The sequence below is a fragment of the Castor canadensis genome, chromosome 17, assembly GCF_047511655.1.
Source record: "Castor canadensis chromosome 17, mCasCan1.hap1v2, whole genome shotgun sequence".
Taxonomy (NCBI): Eukaryota; Metazoa; Chordata; class Mammalia; order Rodentia; family Castoridae; genus Castor; species Castor canadensis.
Genome location: NC_133402.1, coordinates 47,566,895 through 47,591,427, shown reverse-complemented (window position 1 = coordinate 47,591,427; position 24,533 = coordinate 47,566,895). Strand labels below are relative to the sequence as shown.

The 24,533-nt window shown below is 36.9% G+C and overlaps 1 protein-coding gene across 6 annotated transcripts in view; it reads left to right on the top strand.

Annotated features, from left to right (window-relative positions):
* Setd2 (SET domain containing 2, histone lysine methyltransferase) overlaps nucleotides 1–24,533 on the top strand; it is a 116,890-nt gene that overhangs the window by 77,447 nt on the left and 14,910 nt on the right. For 4 of the 6 annotated variants that reach the window (XM_074059455.1, XM_074059456.1, XM_074059457.1 and 1 more), the window contains 6 exons: nucleotides 526–574; nucleotides 4,258–4,441; nucleotides 9,386–10,055; nucleotides 16,590–16,724; nucleotides 17,291–17,430; nucleotides 21,142–21,253. In XM_074059455.1, the coding sequence (XP_073915556.1) occupies nucleotides 526–574; nucleotides 4,258–4,441; nucleotides 9,386–10,055; nucleotides 16,590–16,724; nucleotides 17,291–17,430; nucleotides 21,142–21,253 (1,290 nt within the window). Of the gene's footprint in view, nucleotides 1–525; nucleotides 575–4,257; nucleotides 4,442–9,385; nucleotides 10,056–16,589; nucleotides 16,725–17,290; nucleotides 17,431–21,141; nucleotides 21,254–24,533 lie in introns of those variants that run through there. The other 2 variants (XR_012443175.1, XR_012443176.1) reach the window with 2 other exon arrangements.

The following is a 24,533-nucleotide window of genomic DNA, read 5'->3' as shown; positions in this document are numbered from 1 at the left end:
CTTACTCACTTTTTCTCAGGCTGGCCTTTATCTGTTGTCATCCTGATCCCTGCCTCACAGGTAACTGGGATTATAGACCTGAGCCACTGTACCTGGCCTGAAGTGTTTTTCTCTAACTATGTTACGTAAGTACATTGGAATTGTACTTATGAATACTCCCAGTAGAAGAACTATAGATGATTTCGATTTTTTTGCAGCAATGCATATATAGAAAGGCATACAAAAATTAGCGTTCTCAAAAAGTGGATTCCTCATAGAAATAAAATGCCTCAGTCATTTAGTGTGCTTTTTTTTAAATATTGAGACCATACAACCCTGGTAGAAGTAAAACTGTGCTGTATATTTTTACTTGTTTTTTTCGGAGCTAGGACTTACTTTTATTTAAAGCCAAAAAATGTTAAACTTTGGAGAATAATTAATATCAGCCCATTCCCTCTCCCTTTTTTGTTGTTGAAATCAATCAGTTTCAAAGCAATCTCACTTCACCCCACATTATTAATCTGTCTTTTGGTTTATTTTTTGCAGGAGGTGTATCGAATTCCAAAGAAAAGTCAAACTGAAAAGGAAAGCACAAGTAGGTATTCAAAGATACTCTGTGTCAATGATTTTATAAGTATTATTTTGGTATATGCAGAAGTAATTGATAAGAAACTATCAGTTTTTTTCATTTTTTGAAACTAAACAACATATAGACAGGTAAATGAAATAGTTGGTGTAAAAGTTTGGAAACTTGTCCTTTTATTCCTTCTTGATGACTTTTTGCCAAAGGAGATGTCCCTTCCCTTAAACTGTCTATGTTGCTGCTTTTTTTAAGTTCTGGTCTTGAGTAGTTCATCATCCATTCGTTATTCCACTACTGGAGTAGACATTCTTCTTTTTTTACTTCAATGCTGAATATTGAACCCATGGTCTTACACATACTAGGCAAACACTCTACACTTCTACACTGAGTTACTGCTAGTTCCCCAGCTCTAGAGTAGACTTTTTTTTGACAGTACTGGCATTTGAACTCAGGGTCTTGTGTTTCTGCCACCACTTGAGCCACACACCTGATCTAGAATAGGCATTCTTAAATCTGTAGTCCTAGAGGTCTGTGGAAGAGTGTTTATCTGCCAAATACTTTGTGTGTATTTACTGTTCTAGGGAAAGTTAAAGGATTTTGTCAGATTCTCAAGGAATCAATGACTTCTCAAAAGACAAAAATCACTGCTACAGAATAGATAACAGGGATTCCATGGGAGCCTGCTTCATAAGACTTTTACCACTTATGTTTCTAACAAGCTTTTTTTAGGAAGTAAAACAGTTATGGTGGCTGACACTGGTTTGTTGAACCCCTGCAGCTTGTGTGTCTTTCACCTTATTTTTGGTGTGTATAGCTTTTTATAACCTTAAACTATTCTTATTGGTAAAGATCTGTGTGGTATCCTTTGCACCATTGTTATATCCTTTGCATATTTTAAAACTCTATTGGGTTATTCTCTTCATAGTCAGATGTCCTGCTTAGGGCTGCAAAGAACTCTTTCCATAAGAAAGAAGACAATGGGGGGCTTTCTTTACTGATTGTAAAACCAGGGGCAGCATTATAGAGTTGATCATTAGAGGATACCTATCTGGGCTCACTTAGGTGAAACCATTAACATTATAGGCAAAACTTAAATACCACTGAGGATTTCCTCTCATTACTTTCCAAATATCTGGTCTGGTATGGCCCTCTAGGAGATTCAAAGGATGGTCTTTAATGGACAGCGATAATCTTTTCAAGAGGCAACCTTTTATGTAGCGATTTTAGTCTCTTTTATATATGGAACCCTCTATGTCAGTATCAGGCTTTTAGAATAAGGAAATGCTTATAAACAAACCTGGCTTCTACCCTCAATGTCAAACAATTAAAGCTTAGACCTTTAAAATTCAGAAAAATTGTGAAATGCTTTGGGAAATATGTAATTTCCTTTGGCTTTATGAAAAAAATCAGCCTGAATAAATGGAATGACTTCTTTGCCTCATATATTCTAACATATAGAGTCAGAATGTGAATTCTTGGTATGAATCCTTTTTTATTTTGCCAGGTACAGTTGGGGAAAAAAAAAACCAAAACAAAACACAGTTTAAGGAAATGTACATCAGAATAAGAAATATGGGTTTGCAAGAGAAAACAGAGTGGTCATGACTAAATCCAAATGAACCTGGATAATGGTACCTCACAGATGGTATAATGTTGATACTTTCTGAGCTGGACCAGTACAATATTTTCTCAGTACAGTATTTTTCTCCCTCAAAATAACTCATTTATACCATATGCTGGTAGAAAATTCTGTATAGGTCAGGTGTTGTGGTTTACATCTGTAGTCCCAGCTACTTGGGAAGTAGAGATAGGATTGTTGCAAACCAACCAAATTAGTGAGACTCCTAAATAGTGAGCTGGGTGTGGTGGCAAATACTATGAGGGAGATGGAGATTGGGAAGATCATGGTTTGAGGCAAACCCAGGCAAAAAGTTTGTGAGATCCCCATCTCAACCAATGTCTGGGTGCCGTGATATATGCCTGTCATCCTAACTATGCCAGGAAACACAAATAAGACAATCCTAGTCCAGGTTGACCCATGCATAAAGTGAGACCTTGTCTTACAAATAACCAACTCAAAAAGAGCTGGAGACATGGCTCAAATGGTAGATTGTCTGCCTATCAAGCATTAGGCTCTGAGTTCAACAACCAGTATTGCCAAATGGAAAAGGAAAAAAAAAAAAAAAAAAAGGACATGTGCTTCTCTGGTTTTCATAATTTCCTAAGTTAGCACCCATGTTTGAAATATTTTCCTTGTTTTAAGTTGTATTCATAAAAAGAATTTTTTGGGGTATTACTGAACTCAGGGCCTCATACTTGCTAGGCAGGCACCCTACCACTTGAGCCACTCTGAGAGCCCAGTTTTATGTTGGATATTCCTGAGATAGGGTTTCGTGAACTATTTGCCCAGGCTGGCTTCAAATCATTATCCTCCTGATCTCTGCCTTCTGATAGCTAGGATTATAGATACAAGCCACTGGTGCCTGCCACTCCTGGGATTTTGAAGTCAGGACCCCACAGTTGAGCCACATCCCTAGCCTTTTTTTTGGCTAGGGTCTCTTAATTTTGCCTCTGTGGGCCCGAACTGCAGTCCTGCTACCTACACTTCCCATGTAGCTGAGGTGATAGGCACACACCACCATGCTTAGCTTGTTTTTGAGATGGGGGCTTGTTAATTTTTTGCCTGACCTTGCTTTGAACTGTGATCCTCCTGCTCTCTACCTCAAGTAGCTGGATTACATGCTTGAGCTACTATACCTGGCCATAAATACTTTCTTTTTTTGTTTGTTTGTTTGGTTGGTTGGTTGGTTGGTTGTTTTGGGGGTACTGGGATTTGTTCAGGGTCTCACACTTGCTAGGCAGGTGCTCTTACCTCTTGAGCCACTCCTCCAGCCCCCATAAATCTTTTTTTAATTAAAGAAATCTATTTCTTTCCTCCTTCCTCTCTCCCTCCCTCCTTCCTTCCTTCCTTTTCTTTCCTTCCATATTGTAGAATTGAACCTTGGCCCCTTGCTTGCAAGGCAGGTACTCTACCACTTGAGCTATGCTCCCAACCCCTTTTAAATTTTTTTTAATTAAAAAAAAAATTTTTTTTTTTTTTCATTTTGTATTTGAAATACGGTCTCAAAACTTTGATTTTGAGATTGGGTCTCACAAACTTTGCCAGGGCTGGCTTGAACTGTCAGATCTTCCTGCCTCTGCCTCCATGTGTTGTGTACCACATGCCTGACTAAATTATTGAGACTTTTCTAGGAGCTACGGATGTGGTTCAGTGGTATTGCAAAAGAAAAAGAAACTTCTAATTGATGTTATGTTAAACATGTCAGATTTCTTTACTACTAGTTACATAAAGGGAGTTGTAGATCAGTTGAAGGCTTTTTCATTTTGAACTGATGAGGTAAAAATGCCTTGCTCAGTGTATGCATGCATGCTTACAGAACCTGTTAGAAATATTGACAACTTGGACTGAAACTTTGGTGAGGAAAAGAAAAATAAAGAGCATTCATGGAATAGAGTTGTAGTAAGTAGAGTGAGTACACACATAAGACTGACGTTTCATCCTATTTCCGCACTAGGTGGATGAGAAAGAGCCCATAAGTCTCTTTGTTGGATAGAAGTTTTATTATATATTTGATGCACTACTACAGTGGAGAAAAGTCTACCAAGTAAATTTTTTACAAACCTTTTCACCCTAGTAACTGAACGAGGAAGGGATGCTGTTGCCTTCAGAGATCAAACAGCAGCTCCAAAGACTCCTAACAGATCACGAGAGAGAGACCCAGACAAGCAAACTCAAAATAAAGAAAAAAGGAAACGAAGAGGCTCTGTTTCACCACCTCCTTCTGCCTATGAACGGGGAACAAAAAGGCCAGATGACAGGTAAGTGACTGAGTTTTTCTCTTTTGGGTAGGTCAAAAAGCACTTGTCCCTCCCAACCTGCTTTTAGCTTTGGACAATAGTGGTTTTTAGAATTAGTATCTTTTAATGAATAAGTATAAAGCTTTTCTGGTATATCTTAAGATAGATTCTCTTTTCAAACTAATAATGGATGTGAAGATTAATAGAGTTTTGGTAATTGAATAGTTTCTAATTGATGACATTTAAATCCTGTGTAGGGGGTTGGAGGTGTGACTCAAGTGGTAGAGCACTTGCCCAGCAAGCCTACGACTCTGAGTTCAAGCCATAGTACTTCCCCACCACACACACATATCAAATAAACACATAAAATAAAAGATAAATGTTATTCTAAGGAGCCAAAGATTTGTTCTTCTTTTATTTATTTATATGTTTTTTGGCAGTGTTGGGGTTTGAACTCTGGGCTTCATGCTTGCTAGGCAGGCACTCTACTACTTGAGCCACTCCACAAATCCTGTTTTGTGTTGGGTATTTTCAAGATAGTGTCTCACAAACCATTTGCCCGGGGCTGGCTTCAAATGGTGATCCTCCTGATCTCTGCCTCCTGAGTAGCTAGGATTACAGGCATGAGCCTCTTGCGCCTGGCTTCTTTCTTGGTTTTTGAGATCAGGTCTCACTATGTATCCAAGATGCCTCACACTTATAGTGCCTCTCACCTCAGCCTCCAGAGTGTTAGAATTACAGTTGTGTGCCACCAAACCCAGCTTTTTTTTTTTTTATTTTTTTTGTGGGTGTAAATGGAGTTTATTGAAAGTTAGAGAAGGGAAATAAAGAGGGAGCAGGTGGGATCTGGAGGCAGAGAGCTTTTTTTTTTAAACTTTTTTTTTTTTTTCCTGAAGATTTGTTCTTTAAAGGACAGTGGAAGTTACTCTTCAAAAGTCAGCGAATTGTGTTCCATATTAACCAAAATGCTGATTTAAAAATGTCAGAAATTCCCTTGTGCTAGTAGAAAAGCAAACCATTGAGAGCTAGAAAACATTCATTCTCGAGAAATTCTTTTTATTTTCTTTTATATTTATTATTGACTTATTGATTTATTGATTTACATAGGGGATTTGAACCCAGAGTCTCATGCTTGTTAGGCAAATGTGTAGTACTACTGGATCTACACATCCAGTCGTTTTGATTTTATTTTGTTTTTAATAGAGGGTCTTGTTATCTTTTGCCCAGGTTGGCTGGTAATTTGTAATCCTCCTGTCTGCACTTCCAAGTAGCTAGGATTATAGCCATGCACCATTAGGCCTGGCTTTTTTTTTTTTTTGTGGTGGTAGTGGAGTTTGAACTCAGAGCCTACACTTTGAGCTACTCCACCAGTCCTATTTTGTGATGGGTTTTTTATTTGCCCATGCTGGCTTCAAACTGTCATCCTCCTGATCTCTGCTTCCTGAGTAGCTAGAATTATAGGCATGAACCACTGGTGCCTGGCAGGCCTGGTGTTTTAAAATTATATTTGTTTTTAAAATTAAAAAAAATGCTGTGTAACATCCATTTTTATGCACTTAGCAGAATTTTTAATTTTGGGCTCTCTAGGTATATAATGTTAACTCATTGTGATTTTAATCCACATTTCTCTTATTACTGAATAGACTGAACATCTTGTCATTTACTGGACATTTCTGTTACCTTTTCTGTGACATATATTACTCATTTATAGACTTATTTGTCTTCTCAAGTTTTAGAAGTTCTTTATATATATATTCTAAATATTGTTTTGGTGATAAATTTTGCAAGTGGTTTCTCCCAGTTCATGGGTAGTATTTTGACTTTCTTTGTAGCTTGCTATACAGGATTTATTAATTATGGTGTAATTGAATGTATTGTGTATAATGTATAGTTCCTTTCTGGTTAGTGTTCATTGTGTTTTAAGAAATCCTTTCTAGTGCTGGGGATAGAGTTTAATGGTAGAGTGCTTGTCTTGCATGCACAAAACTCTGGGTTCAGTCCCCAGCACTGCCATTTCTATCTATCTATCTATCTGTCTGTCTGTCTGTCTGTCTATGTAGTTTCGTATGTGTCTGTTTAAAGTCCTAAATCCATTTGAAGTTAATGTTTCTGTAAGGTAGGGATCCAGTTTCATTTTTTGCCAAGTAATAGCCCAGTTGTTCTAGCACCATTTAACCTGAATGCCCATCACTAATAATGCAGTACTGCCTTAATTCAAAACATTTTCATATATGGGAAGTTGTTTCTGGGCTTGTAATGACTGTAGTTTATATACAAAGTGTTAATAGCAACAAAGGCAAGTCTCCATACCTTCTTGACTTCTGTGATCTCTTGTTCTTGCTTGTATAGTCTTTTGTTCTTCCTTAGAATCTGCTTATTGTTGTACTCCTTGAGAAAGAGAGATAGATATGGAAATGTGACATCATTATAATTGGGAATATTCTTATCTCTGACTAGTTAGGTCTTCTTTAATGTTTTTTTAATAAAGATAAAAGTTTTCTTTAATAAAATTTAAAATTGTCTTCAATAAAACTTACGTGTCTGAGGTGTATTTATTTATAGGAACTTTGAAGTTTTTGTTAGATTTTTGGTTTGTTGGTGTTTAGATGTATAATTGACTTTCATATATTGATCTAATAAAAGTTATTAATTTCAGTAATTTTATGGGGTGCCTTCCCCTTTTTTTGGTGTTGGTATGTCAATACTTCATATCATTTGAATTTGTTTCCTTTTTTCTCTAATCTTTATGTACTGTACTTGTTTTTTGTAGGCAATATCTCTAATACAAATTATAGAATGATACTATTCTTCTTTTATCTTGATAATTGTTTTTTACTCTTTATTTATTTTTTTTTGTGTGGTACTGGGGCTTGAACTCAGGGCCTTCATCTTGAGCCACTCCACCAGCCCAAATTTTATAAAGTGTTTTTTGAGATAGGGTCTCATGAACTATTTGCCTGGGCTGGCTTCGAACCACAATCCTCTTAAGTATCTAGAATTACAGGTGTGAGCTGCTGGTGTTTTATTTCCTTCTATGTTTTAGGGTTATTATACTGAAATTTTTTTCTCTGTACTGTGTTTTGAACTCAGAGCCTCACACTTGGTAGGCAGGCCTTCTACCACTTTAGCCACCCTCCAGCTCTTTTTTGCTTTAGGCCAGCCTTTAGTCTCCTACCTGTGGCCTCTCATATAGCTGGAATCATAGGCTCATGTCACCACTGCTTATTGATTGAGATGAGGTCTTGCTAACTTTTTCCCTGCTGGCCTCAAAGCTTGATCCTCCTAATCTCTACTTCTCGTGTTAGTTGGGATTAGATGTGTGAGCTACCATGTCCAGTCTTACTTTTTTAAAAAAATTTTTAATTTGTGTGAATGCTTAGCTCATTAATTTTCAGCATGTTTTTGCTTCAGATTTCTATTATGATTTTCAGAGTATGTTTAAAATATTTTTGTTAGAGTTCTAATTTAATTACTAGTGTGTTTTAAATTCTCTTATTGGATATTAATAGAATATTCTGATGGTAGGGATTTAGCTGGTATCTCTTTTCCTTCCTTTTTAATCTTTCTGTGTCTGATAAATAGTTCATAATTGATTTTAGTTTTTTAAATACATTGTAGCAATTCTTTAACTGCTGGTTTTAGTTAGTTTAACAAAATCTAAAACTAAAATCCTGAACAAAACAAAAGTCTTACATATTTTTGTTTGCATTGCTCACTCTCATCTTTAACAATCATAGTTATTTAATTGGTAGTTACAAATTACAATAAGATTCACCATTTTAAGTGAATTAAATTAGTTTTTTCAAATGCACATAGTTATGTAACCACAACCACAGTAATGATACATTTTTATCATATCAAAAAATTCCATTGTAGTTCAACATCCCCCCAAATAAGAATTCCCTTGTAGTTGAAACCTCTTTTGTAGTCAGTGCCTCCCATATTCCTAACTCCTGTCATGCGCTGATCTGCTTTCTGACCTGCTAATTTTTTCTTCCAGTCATTTTTGTGGCCTCATATAGTATATAGTATTTGAATCTGCCTTCTTTCACCTACCATATTGTACATTTTTGTACATGTTGTATATCTGAGTAGTTCTTTTTTATTGCTGAATTGTATTCTGCTATACATGTACTATAGTTTATAAATTCATCATTTGGTAGACATTTGGGTTGTTTCCACATTTTTGCTGTGGTGAATATTGCTTGCTGTTATGTACAAGTCTTATATGAGTACTTCATTTTTAAAGGGAGGTTTTGCTAGTTTAACAGTTTTTCTCAATACTTTGACAGTATTCTTTGTGTCTGTCCTGGCTTTCCATACTGTTTTTGTGAAATTTATTGGTTTAATTGCTAACATGCCTCAAGTAACCCGATTTTTCTCTTGTTCTATTTTTTAATTATATATGGGTTTCTTATTCTTTACATGGTTTGAATTCATTGAAAGTTTTTAATTTGAAGTTTATATTCCAACTTACTAATTCTCTTCAGCTCTAACCTCCTGCTTAACTATACTTTGGATTTGAGGGGCACCAAATTTGATTGATATTGTGTTATTTCTTGGCTGGTGACACTGGATTTTCTTTAAGGTCCAGAATCTGTAGTTATAGAACCATCCCTAACTATAAGGAAGAATAAGATACTATTATATTGTATATCTTTTAGTTGAAATTGTAGAATCTGAGAACACAGGGAGAGTTATTTTTGACTTATGTGTTGATTTCCTTGGGGATCTATTCTGTCTGCAAGACTCCTTAACTAATTGTTTGTGTGTGTGTGGTGCTGGGGATTGAACCCAGGGCTTTGCACACTCTTAACTACTTTCAAGTATGATTTTTAATCAAGACCTAATTGGACTTGGTATAGTTAACGGTTTAGTAATGATCACTAAACATATTTTTTAGTGCTTTGGTAAGTCCATGATTCAGAGAGTAACTTAGTGGTCCTTTTATTGTTTTCTTTCTAGATATGATACGCCAACTTCTAAAAAGAAAGTACGAATTAAAGACCGCAATAAACTTTCTACAGAGGAGCGCCGGAAATTGTTTGAGCAAGAGGTGGCCCAACGGGAGGCTCAGAAACAACAACAGCAGATGCAAAACTTGGGAATGACATCCCCACTGCCCTATGACTCTCTTGGCTATAATGCCTCTCATCACCCCTTTGCTGGCTATCCACCAGGTTATCCCATGCAGGCCTATGTGGATCCCAGCAACCCTAATGCTGGAAAGGTACTTCTGCCCACACCCAGCATGGACCCTGTGTGTTCTCCTGCTCCTTATGATCATGCTCAGCCCTTGGTGGGACATTCTACAGAAACTCTTGGTGCCCCTCCACCAGTGCCAGTGGTGCCACATGTGGCAGCTCCTGTGGAAGTTTCTAGCTCACAGTATGTAACTCAGAGTGATGGTGTGGTACACCAAGACTCTAGTGTTGCTGTCATGCCAGTACCAGCCCCAGGCCCAGTCCAGGGACAGAATTACAGTGTGTGGGATTCAAACCAACAGTCTGTCAATGTACAGCAGCAGTACTCTCCTGCACAATCTCAAGCAACCATATATTATCAAGGACAGACATGTCCAACTGTCTATGGTGTGACATCACCTTATTCACAAACAGCTCCACCAATTGTACAGGTAAATAATTCTGGAAACTCTCTTTTCTTACAGTCCATTCATGAGATGTTAATTAAGTCTGATGAAAAGGGAAAAGTTCTGCCATTGATTACTTGTGTATATATAGATCAATTTTCTTTTCTTTTTTCTTTTGTGGTACTAGGGCTTGAACTCAGGGCCTTCACCTTGAGCCACTCCACCACCCCTATTTTTGTGAAGGGTTTTTTGAGATAGGGTCTTGTAGAACTGTTTTCCCAGGCTGGCTTCGAACCACGATCCTTCTCATCTCTGCCTCCTGAATAGCTAGGATTACAGGCATAAACCACCAGCACCCAGTGATCAGTTTTCTTCTTTTTGTGTTGGGTAGCAAACCCAGGGCCTTACCCATGTACTAGGCAAGCACTCCACCACTAAGCTATATCATATATATATAATGTGTGTGTGTTGTTATTTGTTATGCAAAATATTACCAAATAAGGGCTAGCCGCTTAAGATAATAAGTAGTTATTATGTCATGATTTTTCTTGGGTCAGGAATTTAGAGGCAGCTTAGCTTGGATGATCTGGCTCAGGATTGTCCATGAAATTACAGTCAAGCTGTTAGCAAGGGCTGCAGTCATTTGAAGGCTAGCATGAGAATGGAGGGCTCACTTTGCAGCTTTTTCATATAGTTGTTAGCAAGCCTCAGTTCCTTGCCTCCATGGCCTCTCACTAGGGCTGCTCACTATATTAGCAGATGCTTCCCCCAAAGTAAGTGATCAATGTTAGGGGGATAAGACAGGTACACAAATACATATGCCACAGTGTCTTTTATAATATAATCTTGGGAGTGATACAACAGCCACTTTTGCTATATTCTGTTGGTCACACAGGAAAGAAGGAGAGACTGCCTAAGAGTATGAATACCAGGAGAATGATGATTATTTGGGGGGTCATTGTGGAGCCTTGGCCACTACAATGTACAATGAAAAGAACTTGTATTAGTGTATAATTATCTTTTGGGTCACTACTTTCCCTTTTGCTTATGAATTATATATAGTTTGTTCTATATTCCTCTAAATAGGACCTTTTGGTATAGTTACAGAGTTAGGAGATGACTTACCCTTTCCTTCTTCTAGACCCAGCTTGTACTTTACTTTTCATACCCTAAATATTATCATCATAATGTTTGCCAGAATGACTTTGGCACCCAGAACCTGAGGTTATTACTTTGGTAAGAAATAGTAATGTTAAATTTTAAAGCTTAACAGTGTACCAATTTTTTTTAATTTCAAAGCTATTTGTGTGTTTTTAAATTAAATCTCTATTCTAATAAAGCAGTATGTTTTAAGCTTAAAAAAATGTATATCATTCTTGCCATATTCCCATGTCGTGTCCCTCCCATCACTCCCTACAGCCCCTTAAGGGAAATTATTTTGGATGTTGAAGACTACCATCAGTACTCACTGTACACATTACTTAGTATTAAATAGTGATTTTTTTTTTTTTGGTGGGGAGCAATGCTGGCTGGGGTTTCAACTCTGGGCCTCATGCTTTCTAGGCAGGCACACTACTACTACTACTACTTGAGCCACGCCTGCAGTCCTTTTTAGTTTATTTTTTGAATGGGGTCTCACTTTTATGTCCAGATCAGCCTGGACGGCAGTTCTCAGGTGGCTGGGATGACAGGTGCATGTCACCATGCCCAGTTTTTTATTGGTTAAGATAGGGTCTTGTGAACTTTTGCCCAGTGGCGTCATACTATGACTTCTGAAGATGGTAAGACAGAATTTATTTGAGGGAGGTATACTTATAGGAAACCTATACGTGTAGGGATGGATAACTGCAATGGACTCAGCATGATTTTTAATGTAGTTTTCCACATTATTATATTTTTAGATATGTGTATGTACTTACACATATGTTCTTGTTTTGTTTGTTATTTTTGAGACAGGGTCGGTCTATGTATCCTAGGCTTACCTCAAACTTGCAGTTCTTTTGCTCAACCTATCGAGTGCTGGAATTATAGGCATGTGCTATACATATAATTTTAATGGCTATATAATACCCCATTTGCTTATTAGGTCAGTATTTATCCATTTCCTTGGGGTCACCATTTAAATGGAAAGATCTTTTCCAAATCATTGCAGTGAGCTTACTTAAGTTGCTTTATGGGGGTTTTGTTTATTTGTTTATAGATGTTACATTGCTAATAAGGCTCGTAAGAATATAGGCATTATATAAAATTATATTTTATATAAATTTATATATATGTTTATATATTATATATATAAATATAAATTTATATATTATAAAAAATACAAATTTTTTCATATGATTCTGCTTCTTATAGAATGGTTTAGAAATTTTAAGCAAATTATTTAAGTCTTGTCCTGCTATGTCTTGCCATATTCTTACTTGGAGTAAACCATTAGTTTTTGTTTCTGTAATATGTATCAATGATATAAAAAATCATTTACTTCTGGGCTGGGGATGTAGGTCAGTGATAGAATGCTTGCCTAGCATGCATTAGACCATGGGTTCATATATACTGCACAAAAGAGAGTAAAGTTCTGTCCCATTCCAGTTCCTGAAGTATGTCCTTAGTGTTGGAGCCTAAGCAATAGCAAGGGAGATATCTTTTAAAGACTCCTTAGTGAAGCTAGGTTTGGTGATGTACGTCTATAATCTCAGCACTTGTGAGGCTGGGGCAGGAGCATATTAAGACCCTGTCTCAAAAAACCAAAAGAAAAAAAAAAGACTCCTTAATATACTGATTATATTCTTATTCTTATAAAATACGATCTATTTTTTCTTTCATCCCAATAAGCAGGCGCTTTCTTGTGGATTTAGTTATCAGCCTTAAGACTCAGGCATCATGATTTTACTTGTTTCCAGTCTTTAAGTCTGTCCCTATCAGGGAGTCGGGTTGTCCTTATTGGCTTCCTAGTCTACATTTTATATATGCATATAAAATATACGTATTTTATATATATATATATATATATATATATATATATATATATATATATATGGGCTAGGATGGCTCAGACTATGCTCTTCCCCTTTCTATGAGTTTAGTTGACCAGAGATAATTTTGAGCTTTGGGTAATGGGAAACATAGGACATATTGTTCATTATGTCCCATGTCATAATGTACTGTGTCCTGGAGACAGATGCTTTTAAAAAATTTTTTATATTTTGTTGTGTTTTTTTTTTCCTTCTTCTTAGATGCTTATATTCTTGAATGTTAAGTTTCCTCATCTATAAAATGAGCAGAATGCCTCAGAGTGATTGAGATTGGATACCAATAAGGATAGATTTAAAGCACCATATATCTTGAAGATTTTATTGTAGTTATTACTCAGTTACCATAATAATGCCAAGGGGGAATTATTGACATTACTGAACTGTGAAATACAGCTCAGTCAAGTTCTTCCATCTGCTGTCTGGCTCAAAGATCTGCTCTCCAGGATGTAGCCTTGAGTTCGGTGTGGTGCACGCTCATTATCAACCATATCAAACAGGGTACTGAGAGTTCATAAACTATCATAACCTTGATGATAAAGTAATATATAACATGATAAAATGTAAACTTTTGGCATTTGTTGTATGTACATATTCAGTAGGGCATTTGGAACAAATAAGTTATTGGATAGGGTTTTTTTTTTTTTAGCTGTAACTGAATAATAAACAAAAGGTCAATTTTCACAGAGGTCATATGGATTTATAGTTTTCTTGGGACATTAGGAGTGACTTATTCTTACAGAGTTACACATCTCAAAAAACAGGAGTGCTTAGACTATAATTTTTCACCTTATACAGTGAAGTGACTCAGATATAATAAAATAATAGTGATTTCCTACCCCATACCCCAAAAGTAAAGCAGAACAATTATGTTTTTCTCTCTATAGTGCATTGAACTCTTTTAGATTTCTTTTGTAATTAACATGGAAGAACACACTTCAAAAATATTTCTAGCAGGATTTATATTAGAGAAATCAATGTTTTTGTAATTTTAAGTCATTTGAAAATGCAAGCCAGTCTCCTACAGGTTTTTCCCCAACAAACAGATTGAACAGGTATGTGGTATTATTTGTGTGTGTTCACAAATACGTGTGTCTTCTCCATTATTCCATTTGGACTGCAACTACTTTCCCCTTTTTTAGTATATAGACCTAATAAGCACTTTTTGTTAAAAGCCAGAAGTTTTCTTTTGTTTGTTTGTTTTAGTTTTCTGAGACAGTGCCTTACCATGTAGCTCAGTTCTCTATCCTCCTGTCTTAGCCCTCCTGAGTGCAGGCATGCAAAATCATGTCCATTTTTTTTCTTTTTAAAAATAAGTAGATACCACTGTTGTTTTTGACATTGGCATATGATTTTCATCTGGTTTGGTTAGGTCCTTTTCCATTTACTTAAGCAATTTTTTTTTTAATTTCTTTTATTCATATGTGCATACAATGTTTGGATCATTTCTCCCACCTTGCCCCCACCCCCTCCCTTTCCTCCGCCCCCTCCCTCTGCCTCCCTACTCCTTGCTACCAGGCAGAAACTTTTGTTGAAGAGAGAGTATAAGCAATAATAGGAAGGACCAAGGGTTTTTGCTAGTTGAGATAAGGATAGCTATTAAGCAGTGTTTCTTAATGAATGTTACAGTCTTGGATGAGTAGTCCAGCAGTGCTGATGTTGCTTAGCATTTTTACCATGTCCTTTGGGAATTATTTTCCTAGTATTATTCCTGATGGTAAATAGTCATCCTTTCAATACTTTACATTTTAGAAACAGGTAAAATTTGGGGCCTATTCTTATAAATTCAAGGAATTAACATGCTAGAATAATGCCATGTCATTGCAGAAATGATCTCACAGCTGATACTTGGAGGTAGTCTGTACCCTAAGAAGAAAACAAAGCTTTATTCCACAGTAATCGACACATTAAAATTTCTGTGTGATGAGCTTTACTTAATTGTCTAATCTTGTCAAACAAATTCTTTATGAATACAGTGTCTGTTACTGAGAGAGGAATTTTTAGCCTTTAAAATACTGGCTTTTTTTGTGTTGTAGGTTTGGATGCTGGGCTTCTTGGTCACTCCTGAAATAACTTGCTTTATTTGGTAGTGATTCTTCTCAAAATTGGTTTCAGGGCATGGTATCATAGTGTGTATCTATAGTCTTAGCACTTCTAGAGGCTGAGGTAGGAGGATAACGAATTTGAGGCCAGCATAGGCTACATAGTGAAACCTCATCTCAAAAAAAGGGGAAGGGTGGTTGGTTGCTAGTTCCTAGACTTTAAAACATTTTCCATGTTGCATCAGAATACCTAGAAATTAAAGCAATTCTAATGTAAATAGTTTTTTAGGCTGTGTACTATTATCCTGTTTGATAATTCAGTCAACAGTTAACACTGGGTGCTTTTCTAATGTATACATTTTTTAGTCATTTGATATTATCCTGTTTGATAGTTCAGTCATAAGAACTTAACACTGACTGTGGTTTATTATCTTTGTAGATTAAGCCATTTTATAATACTGAATCAAGTACAATTTTTTTCTGATTTCCTTTTTTCTGTGTCCTTTTAAAAATCATTCATCTGTGGTCTGGGACTGTAGCTTAATAGAGACTCCATGAGGTCCTGGGTACAATCCCTAGTACTACTTACCTACACAAATCACTAATTCAGAAATTGGTTAGGTAGCTACATTGGCCTTTTCATACTAGTTGGTTTTTTTGCTGGTATCATTTGCAGTTATTATATTTTTTGAACTTGGAGTACTTACACATTAATGCTTCATACCTGGTAGAATCTTAGTCCATAGGATCAAAATATATCCTTAAGTAAAGGATACGTATCTATGCAACTTATTAGCAGCAGGCTAATTTTCAGGCTTCCTATAATTTCTTATTTAAGCAGTTTTTCTGTAGTTGGGAAATAATTTCAGAGTAGGCTTAAGTCCTGGAATGGTACTTACTTCTTCTGAAACTTCAGGCCTGGGCAGTACCTGCCTCTGATTTGGTTAGGTCTAAATAACATGTGAAAGGGTTTTTCATTCCTAATACACTATATATAAATATATAAATATATATATATATATATATATTTATACATACATACAAATCAGTGTATGGGAAGAATTTTAGGTACATTAAATTATGCTATCTTTGTAGAGTTATATTTTAGAAGACTGAAAAAAACTTAAAAAAAAAGCTAATTTAAAGAGGGCAGTGGTTTCCTGAAAAGAGCCACATTAAGCTATTTTTTGGATATCCCAGGAGCAACACTTTACTCGCTACTCTAATTGCATTGAAAACTAAACAATTGGATCATTTTCTTGAGCAAAATAAAAACGGTTCATATTTTCTTATGATGAAATCAAAGTAAATAGGGAGGTATTTCAAAAAGAAAGTTTTGTTTGGAAACAAGGCATTATTTTACATATTCGTATCCAAATATCCACAGGAAAGGTTTAAAAATGTTTATGGACTTATCTTCCAATAAAATTGTCAGATTGGAATTTAGTTACTACTTTATTAGATTTCGATAAGTATAAGTTAATTAATTTGTTCATTTTGTCTTTTAGAGTTATGCTCAGCCAAGTCTTCAATATATCCAGGGTCAGCAGATTTTCACAGCACACCCACAAGGAGTGGTGGTACAGCCAACTGCAGCCGTGACTGCAATAGTTGCACCAGGGCAGCCTCAGCCTTTACAGCCAGTAAGAAATTTTCTTTGGCTGCCTATGTTGTCTTTAGAAGATTCTCTTTTTTTCTTTTCTCTTTCTGTTCATTACAGTGATTGTGAGGTTTTTATGCTTCTCAAAATTTGGCACTAAGATTTAAAAAATACAGTTATGAAATTTCAAACTTATTGAAAAATGTATAGCTAAATGATAATATTCTGTCATATTTGCTTTTCAGGATTTGTAATTGTTTCTGTTTTAAAAATGAAGGTCTATCTAAAGTCCATTCAGGCTCATTTGTCCTGGAGTTGGTATATGCCATTTAGCATTGGTGTTTTTAATGTTGTAAGTTGCTGAATATCTTTAAATGTGATAACTTGGGTAGTAAACTTGAAGCCACTGTCAATTTTCTGATCCCTGAAATTCTTCATATATACTGTCTTATTAGTCATTTCCCAGATTATACTGATCCTTTACTTTTTTTAGAAGAGGAACTAAATGTACATTTTTTTATATTGGTTAAGTAGGCTATTTTATCCTATTGATCCAGATTAAAAAAGGTGTCACTGATAAAAATGTGTGTGTTGTATGTGTGTTTTTAGCCTGAAATGGTTGTGACAAACAATCTGCTGGATCTACCACCTCCCTCTCCTCCCAAACCCAAAACCATTGTCTTACCTCCGAACTGGAAGACAGCCCGAGACCCAGAAGGGAAGATTTATTACTACCATGTGATCACAAGGTAAGAGAAACCATGTGGCCATACGTCAAATCTGCTTTCACTTGGTCAAAGAAGCTGCTACCATAAGGAGAATTTTGCAGTTACTGACTGCTCACTTTGCTTGAGGGCTATGGAACTTCCCAAATCATATTTTAAAATGTATGTCAGACCTTAGACTTTGGCCCTAAAACATATTTTGGTGTACTTTTATTCTGCAAGACACTTGGAGAAAGCTAAGAAGTTTTTAAAAATGGTAGTGACTTAATTCTGATGTGGTATATATCAGAGCAAAACCTTTTCTGTAAAAGGCCAGAAAATAGACATTTTAAACTTTTTTGGCCAAGCAGTATTTATCATTGTCATAACTATTCAACTGCTGGTGTTGTATAAGCAACTATAGAAAATAGGTAAATGAATGAGTATGTCTGTGTTCCAGTTAGACTTTATAGAACAGGTAGTAGGCTAGATTCGACTTGTGAGCCATAGTTTAACAGCTTCTGCAGAGTGTGTGTGTGTGTGTGTGTGTGTGTGTGTGTGTGTGTGTGTGTGTAATATCTGAGAATTTTTTTCTTTGAAAATTGTTTGAGGATGTTTTATTTTGAAATAAATTAATTAGGCTAATTGTACAAAGCAAATACAGTACAAGAGTACTAAGAAGGAACTGAAGTGTTAGAAAGGTAGTGGCTCATGCCTATAATCCTGGCTTCTTGAGAGGCAGAGATCAGATGGATCAAAGTTTGAGGCCAGCCCAGGCAAACAGTTTATGAGACTCTATCTTGAAAATGCCCAGTACACACACACACATATACACACACACACACAAAGTTAAATGAGTTATCCTTGGGTATTACTAATACTTTTTTTTTTTTGGTAGTACTGGGGTTTGAACTCAGGCCACTAGAACCACTCCACCAGCAACACTTTTTTTCAAATAGCTTTTTAGACAGGGCTGAGGGTGAAGTTCAGTGGTAGAGTGTGTGCTTAGCATTGGAGGGGCCCCAGTTTCTATGGGGTGTCAGTGCTTTCTGTGTGTCTTCTGAGCATCAGTATATGATCTTATGTAAATTTTTATGATGCATGTTTTGTAGAACCTTCTGTCAACTACATTATATGCTTGTATAGATCTATGTTATATGCTTGTTTGTACTTTGTTGCAGGGTTGTCAGACCTTGCCCACGGGCCACTTGTTTTTATAAATAAATTTTTATTGATACACAGCCATATTAATTTGTTTAGTAATTAATTACCTTTGGTTGCTTTCACACTGCAGTGGCAAACTTGAAATAGTCATGAAAGAGATCTTATGACCCATAAAGTTTAGTCTCAATCTTTTAAGGAAAAGTTTCCTAACCTCTGCTCAATTGTGTATCTGTAACAAATTTTATTTAACACACTCTGGTTGGAGGGCCTCACTTTTTTTTTTTAATTCTAACCCTGGACATCCTTAAGGACACTAACTTTACTACTTATCCAAAGTAGATTGTTAGTAGAATTGTTGGGTGAAACAGAAACACTATTTACATAGAGAAATTTTCTAAGTTTCCATCCGAAAAGTAGTTCCTACAGATCTAGACTCCCAAAAAAATGTACAAACATGCACAGTTGACTTTGTGTCAACTTTTTTTTTTTTTTTTAAGGCAATTCTGGGGTTTGCTAGGCAGGTACTCTACCACTTGAGTCACTCTTCCAGCCCTCATGTCAACTTTCAATCTTGTAGGTCTTGGTAGGTATAATAGATGAGAGATCATTTTCATTTCCAGTTCTTTCATTATTGAATAAAACATCTTAATTAGATTATTGGTTAATTTAACTGTTTTGTGAGTTGTTTTGGGCATCTTTCATTTTCTGTCCACATTGTTATTTCTCATCATTAAGGGTTTTGCAAATATTTTTGTTTGCAGTGCCTTATAGGATAAATAAATTTAATCTGGGCTCTGGTGGCTCATGCCCATAATCCAGCTACTTTAAGGGAAAGATCAGGTGGTCACAAATTTTCCCATTATGCTTTATGCTTAGAAATACCTTCATTACTCCTATTAAAATATCTTTATAAAATGAGACCTTATTATGTTACTACCTGGCTGTGAAGTGATTTTTAAAAATTGGTGTCTGTGGGCTGGTAGAATAGCTAAAGTGGTAGAGCCTCCCTAGCAAGCTTGAGATCCTGAGTTCAAACCCCAGTACTGCAAAGCAAAAACAAAAAAATCAGTGTCTGCAAATTTAACTAGGACTTTGTTTTTCCACACCAAAGCAAGCCTTTGCTTTCTTCTTTCCTCCCTTCCTCCCCTTCCTTCCCTTCTTCCTTTTTTCCTTTCTTTTCCTTTCCTTCCTTTCAATAAAGTTTTACTGTGTAATCCAGGCTGGACTCAAACTTTCAATCCTCCAGCTTCAACCTCCCAAGTACTGGGATTACAGACTTGAGCCACCATGCCCAGCTCAAAGCAAACTTTTTAGTATACTGTCATTCTTCCAAAAATAAAATGGTCATATTTCTTACATTTATGTGTACCTTTTCCAGTTTTTGTAGGTTTTCCTAAGAAAACACACGCACATACATATCTATTTAGTTTCTGTAATTAAATCCATAGCTGCTGTGGTACTTTTATTATAGTAGAAATCTTGACTTTTTAAAAAAAAATTTAGCTTCACAATTCAGATTTTAAGCATATTTTCACAATCATCTATAAAGTTGGTTTACATCAAATGCCTTTTATGTTGCTGACTAAAAATTGGTGTGGTAGAAAAGCATAAAACTATATTGACAGTATTAACCTGCCAGACAAATTTGAACTCCTTTGAGGCTTTTACATTTTAAGTGACTGCCCTCAAAGTATTCCCAATGAAGTGGGGCCCTGGTGGCTCATGCCTGTAATCCTAGCTACTCAGGAGGCAGAGATCAAGAGGATCATGGTTTGAAGCCAGTCTGAGCAAATACTTTGAGACCCTATCTCAAAAATACCCAACACAGGGCTGATAGAGTGGCTCAAGTGGTAGAGCCCGAGTTCGAACACCAGTACTGCCATAGATAGATAAATAAATACATAAATACATACATACATACATACATACATACATACATACATACATATCCTATGACAGCTGACTTCAGACCCCTTTACATGAATATCCTTATTTCCAAAACAACTATAAACATTCAGTGAGTTAGTATGGCTGAGCCCTTCTTTTGGCAGTCAGTTCAGGATATTTTTAGCAGAGGACACAAGTTTTTAACCTGTACATCTTTCTGTGCTATCAGTTATTAAGCCAAAGGAACAGAACTGCCAACAAGCAGACTACTAAAGCATGGTCAAAGTTTGTGAGAGTTGTGTTGTAGTTTATTTTATTTTTATTTTGGTCCAAGTACATAATTACTATTGATCTCTTCACCTGCAGAGGGTAACAAAAGCAGGCACATATTCCGTGTACTTTTTAGGCTTTGCTGAATCTATTTCCAGGACATGGAGTCAGGTGAGAGGCAAACAGATGTTTGATTTTATTGCTGTCTTCGATACCCAGCATCATTACCCTCAGAAATACAATGGTCTAAACAGTGAAGAGGGTAACCCTGTGTCTGAGTTAGAATCATTACTGACTGGAAGCTATCAGAAGTGTGCCTCAATTTTACAATGCTGACTTATTCTATATCCCATTGCATGTTGTATTTTATAACCCCTATGCCAGGGCTCTCTGTTTTCTAGCCATGACAGCATGGCTATTCTTACCTCCTTCTAGGCAGACTCAGTGGGATCCTCCTACTTGGGAAAGCCCAGGAGACGATGCCAGCCTTGAGCATGAAGCTGAGATGGACCTGGGAACCCCAACATATGATGAAAACCCTATGAAGGTGAGTGTGGCTTACACATACATTTCCTAATTGCTTGGGAATCTGTTTCCTGTCATTCTGTAAGGCCAGTAGCCACATGGTCTTGGGATTCTTTTTCCTTATTGTGAAAAATATATGAAAGTTCCTATGTATGAATGGAGATTAAAGTTAGGAAGAAAGAAAAGCCTTTTTTAAACTTTTAAGGACTCAAATGCATAATAGCTATTTAACTCATTTGAGGAATATATTTAGGAGAAGGATTCTGAATAAAGCGATCATGAAAACATATTATGGGGCACTGATTATGATAACAGAAGGCAAAGGGAGAAAACATGAGAGGCCCTGTGGCAATCATACTGTTTATCTTCTTTTATAACTACAGTCATCATAGTATTCATCTCTTTTATAACTTCTTCTAGTATATCTTAACTCTTTCCCTCTTAATTCTTTGAATTGATTTACTGTGTTGTTCTTGATGGTGAGATGAATAGATGATTTCTTTCTACATGTGCTTTGAATCTTTAAATTGAACATGTACTTAGACATATGTGGCTTGATGTCCTGCTATTTTGGTATTGGTGGATCTAGAATTAAGTTAAAACTGGTTGTTAAAACTCACCAAAGGCTGTGTGTAGTGGTGAACACTTGTAATACCAGCATCTGGGGATGCTTGAGGCAAGAGGATCATAAATTTGAGGCCAGCCTGGTCTATAAGAACAAGCTGAAGCCAGCCTGGACAACATAGTGAGGCCCTGTGTCAAAAAAAGGGGAGGAGGGCTGGTGAAGTGGCTCAAGTGGTAGAGTACCTTCCTAGCAAGCATAAGCCATGCATTCAATCCCCAATACCACAAAAAAAAAAAAAAAAAAAAAGAGGATAAACCTTCCATTCTCTTTTAAGAGTTGAGATAGAGATAATTACTATGGAAATACTAGAACAAAGAATGCAGAAAGAGCTTGCTCCTCATTTCTCTCTGACAAGACAGTAATTGGGATTATAGGTCATATAAATCAGATACTTGGGGATTGAATTATCCTTTTCCTCTTAAGATTTTGTTGTCTCCAAGGATGAGGTGTCATGCCTGAAATCAGAACCCATTCCTTACGTTTTAAAACCTGAGTTTTAGCTGGCACTACTGGCTCACGCCTGTAATCCTGGCTACTCAGGAGGCAGAGATATGAGGATCACGGTTCGAAGCCACCCTAACACAAAAAGGGCTGGTGGAGTGGCTCAAAGTGTAGGCCCTGAGTTCAAGCCCTGGTACCGCAAAACAAGCAAGCAAACAAACAAACAAACAAAAAACCATGAGTATATTTTTACATATGAAGATAAGATGTACTTAGTCAGGTTAGTACAGATAGGTGGAAGAGGGAAGAAGAAAGAAAGGAAGGAGCTGAAATGAAAGATAAGTATAGACAGATCCATAACATTTCATATTTTATTAATTTTTGAAGGAAATCTTCATCATGTGTTTGACATTTGCCAAAAATACATAATTATGGGCTGGGGTATAGCTCAGTAATAGAGCATTTGCCTACCATGCAAAAGGCCCTGGGTTTGATACCCAGCACATGTCACACGTGTGTGTGTGTGTGTGTGTGTGTGTGTGTGTGTGTGTGTGTGTTAAAATCTCTTAGCCACTTTACTCTAGCTATTGTGCCATAATGTTTTGAGACAGGAATATGCCTAGGATGTTGTTTAGGCAATTGCCATTTAAATTAACTATAAACTTAAAAATAAACAAACCTCCCACAATTCCCTCTTCTTTCTGTAGTTACATCTTTTGAAAAATAAACAGGGATTGGGATCTTTGGTGCAGCAATACAGCTGAACTCTGGGGCCACATTTATAAAGCATGTTGGAAATAGTCTGCATAAGGCCAAGTTCATACACACTTTAACCACTAATCATGATTCAGTCTTTTAAGTCTACTATTGCTTATTTAATGTTTAGTGAAAACTTTTTTTTATGGTACTAGAATTTGAACTCAGGGCCATGATCATGCTTGCTAGCCAGGTCCTCTGCCACTTGGGCCATTCCCCCAACCCTTTTTGCTTTAGTTATTTTTCAAATACCTAGGCTAGCTTCACCACAATCCTATTTGCACTTCCTGTGTAGCTGATAGATGTGTGCCACCATGCCCAGGTTTTATTGGTTGAGATTTGTGTGTGTGTGTGTGGCGGGGGACTAGTTGCACAAACTTTTGGTCCAAGCTGGCCTTGAACCTCAATCCTCCTGATCTCTTCCTCCTGAGTAGCTAGGAATACAGGTATGAGTTACCATGCCTAGCCAGAAAGCCCTTACTTATATGAAGACCTTGTGCTAGGAAATCCAGCTAGCCAGGCACAAAGTAGGAACTAAGAAGTAGAAGCCAAGTAAGAGGGAAGCCTATGTCCCATGCTAAACAATTATATCTGCCAACTGTGTATGTGGCAGAAGTCCTTTGAAGTGGTTTGAGCAGTGACATAATCAGACTTTCCTCTTAGAAAACTCTCTGGTGGTGATGGACTGAAGAGACTGACCTGTGGAGTCAGGGACTTCCCAATGAGCACCATGCAGTGGGTCTATTCAATGCCCAGCAGTACCAGGAATCACCTATTAATAATGTAGAATCTGAACCCCTACCCCAGACCTTCTACATCAGAATCAGAAATCCTTAGGAAATTCAAATCCACATGAATGCGTGTGTGTTTTGCATGAGTTGAGTGTTGGAAGTACCACAACCAAAGGTAATTCCTGAGTCATAGTAGCTTGGACTCTCTACCCACATACACATTTCACATCACACAGATCCCACCATTTTTTACATTTTGGTTGCTTATCAGACATTTGAGTTCCTGTTCAGCGTAACCACCCAGACCTAGGGATTCAAGGCAGTGTTACTCCTCTGAGGAACAACAGGAATGTCAAGTGTATTAGTTTTCTGTTACTATGACAGATTACTTGAGATAAGCAACTTAAAAGGAGTAAAAACTTATTTTGGCTCACACTTTGAGAGGTTTCAGTCCATGTGTCGCAGGAGGGCTCTGACAGAGACAGGGCACCAAAGCTCTCGGGAAGCAAGTCTATTAGGCAGGCTGGCAGTGACTCAGTGGACTCGAGTCCAAAGGCTGAGCCCCGAGAACAAAGGGGGCCTTCCTTGTATACCATTTAGAGCAGGTTACAGAAATGGGGTGTGGGGCGGGGGACAGCTTGTCCCATACATAGTCACATGCTATTTCATTGGCTGCTTTAACCTCTGGGGCGAGGGCACCCTTCTCTGGTCTCCAGATAACATTCCCCAACTCTGGTTTTTCTTTGTTT